Genomic DNA, 1609 nt, shown 5'->3' on the forward strand with positions numbered 1-1609 from the left:
TGGACACGTGTTCTAATGCAAATTTCGTAACGGAAGATTTCCTCGAAAAATTGAAGATTCCCACTCAGAAGCGAACTGTGACAATCGAAGCATTAAATGAATTAAATACGGTCACAAATCGTTGTGTTAAGTTGAAGATTTCTTCGAGAATAAACAATTTTACTCGGACTTTAGATTTCTTTGTCATGCCGCGCATAGCAGGTCAATTACCTGATGTTCAAATCGATCGAACCAAAATTCAGATTCCACCGAATATTAAACTCGCAGATCCGTTATTCCACAAACCCGCGCCAATAGATATGTTGATCGGTACTGGACCCACACTGTCATGCCTCAGCGTCGGTCAATTGAGAATCCATCCTCGCGACAACGTGGATTTGATTCTAATGAAGACGCAATTTGGATGGGTCGTCGGTGGGAATGCCCCTACTCATCTTAATAAGCAATCGCGCAAATCTTTCGTGACAAACATCAATTTTGAATTGTCTAAATTTTGGGAAATCGAGGAGGGTCAGCATGAACCACATCTCACTCCACAGGAGGAGGAATGCGAAACCCATTTTCAAAAAACAGTATCACGCACAAAAACCGGTAGATACATGGTTGCTCTTCCATTTAATGAAAAAAGGGTAAATATAGGCGAGTCTCGTACGCGTGCCTTAACTCGCTTCTTATCGCTGGAACATAGATTCGCGCAAAATCCCGACCTGCGACTCGAATACTGCAAGGTCATTGACGAATACCTAGCATTAGGTCATCTCAGTCAGGTAGAGAACCCCGACGACACGATCGGCTTTTACCTGCCACATCACGCGGTTGTCAAACCTACGAGCACTACGACAAAGGTTCGGGTAGTATTTGATGGCTCGGCCAAATCAACCACCGGTTATTCTTTAAATCACGCGCTGCTAACAGGTCCCACCATTCAGGACGATATATTTCGCCACTTGCTACGATTTCGAATGCATGCCTTTGTTCTGTCCGGAGACATTGAAAAGATGTACCGGCAATTTCTTGTACGTCCAGAGGATCGACCGTATCAGAGAATCCTCTGGCGAAATGACAAAAATCAGATCGCAACATTTCAACTGAACACGGTAACATTTGGCTTATCCTCCGCGCCATTTTTAGCAACGCGATGTTTGCAACAATTAGCAGATGACGAATCAGACAATTTTTACAAGGCTTCCGAGGTCGTCAAACGAGACATTTATGTAGATGATCTCTTGACCGGAGCCGCCACATACGAAGACGCAAAAAAATTACGGGACGACATCATTTGTTTATTAAAACGGGGGAGACTTAACATACGACAATGGGTGTCAAACGACCCACGACTTTTATCGGATCTTACGAAAGAACAGATACATCCAAAATTCTTCGGGGACGAAACAGTCAAAACTCTCGGTGTCGCATGGAATCCGCACAACGATTCGTTTAGTTATTCTGTCAATTTAAATTCAAACAAAACGCACACTAAAAGATCGATATTGTCAGTCATCGCGAAAATATACGACCCTTTGGGACTCCTTGGGCCAGTAACAGTTGCTGCAAAAATGTTGATGCAGCGACTCTGGCAACTAAAGGTAGATTGGGACGAATCACTACC

The 1609-nt window shown here is 43.6% G+C and overlaps 1 protein-coding gene across 1 annotated transcript; it reads left to right on the top strand.

Annotated features, from left to right (window-relative positions):
- Window positions 1-185: 185 nt before the first annotated feature.
- On the top strand, window positions 186-1586 carry LOC144477936 (uncharacterized; the record flags this gene model as incomplete). Its single annotated transcript, XM_078195657.1, has 1 exon — window positions 186-1586. A coding segment is annotated over exon 1 (1401 nt), but the record flags the coding sequence as incomplete, so codon positions are not given.
- Window positions 1587-1609: the final 23 nt, after the last annotated feature.

The sequence above is a fragment of the Augochlora pura genome, unplaced genomic scaffold (assembly GCF_028453695.1).
Source record: "Augochlora pura isolate Apur16 unplaced genomic scaffold, APUR_v2.2.1 APUR_unplaced_5396, whole genome shotgun sequence".
NCBI lineage: Eukaryota > Metazoa > Arthropoda > Insecta > Hymenoptera > Halictidae > Augochlora > Augochlora pura.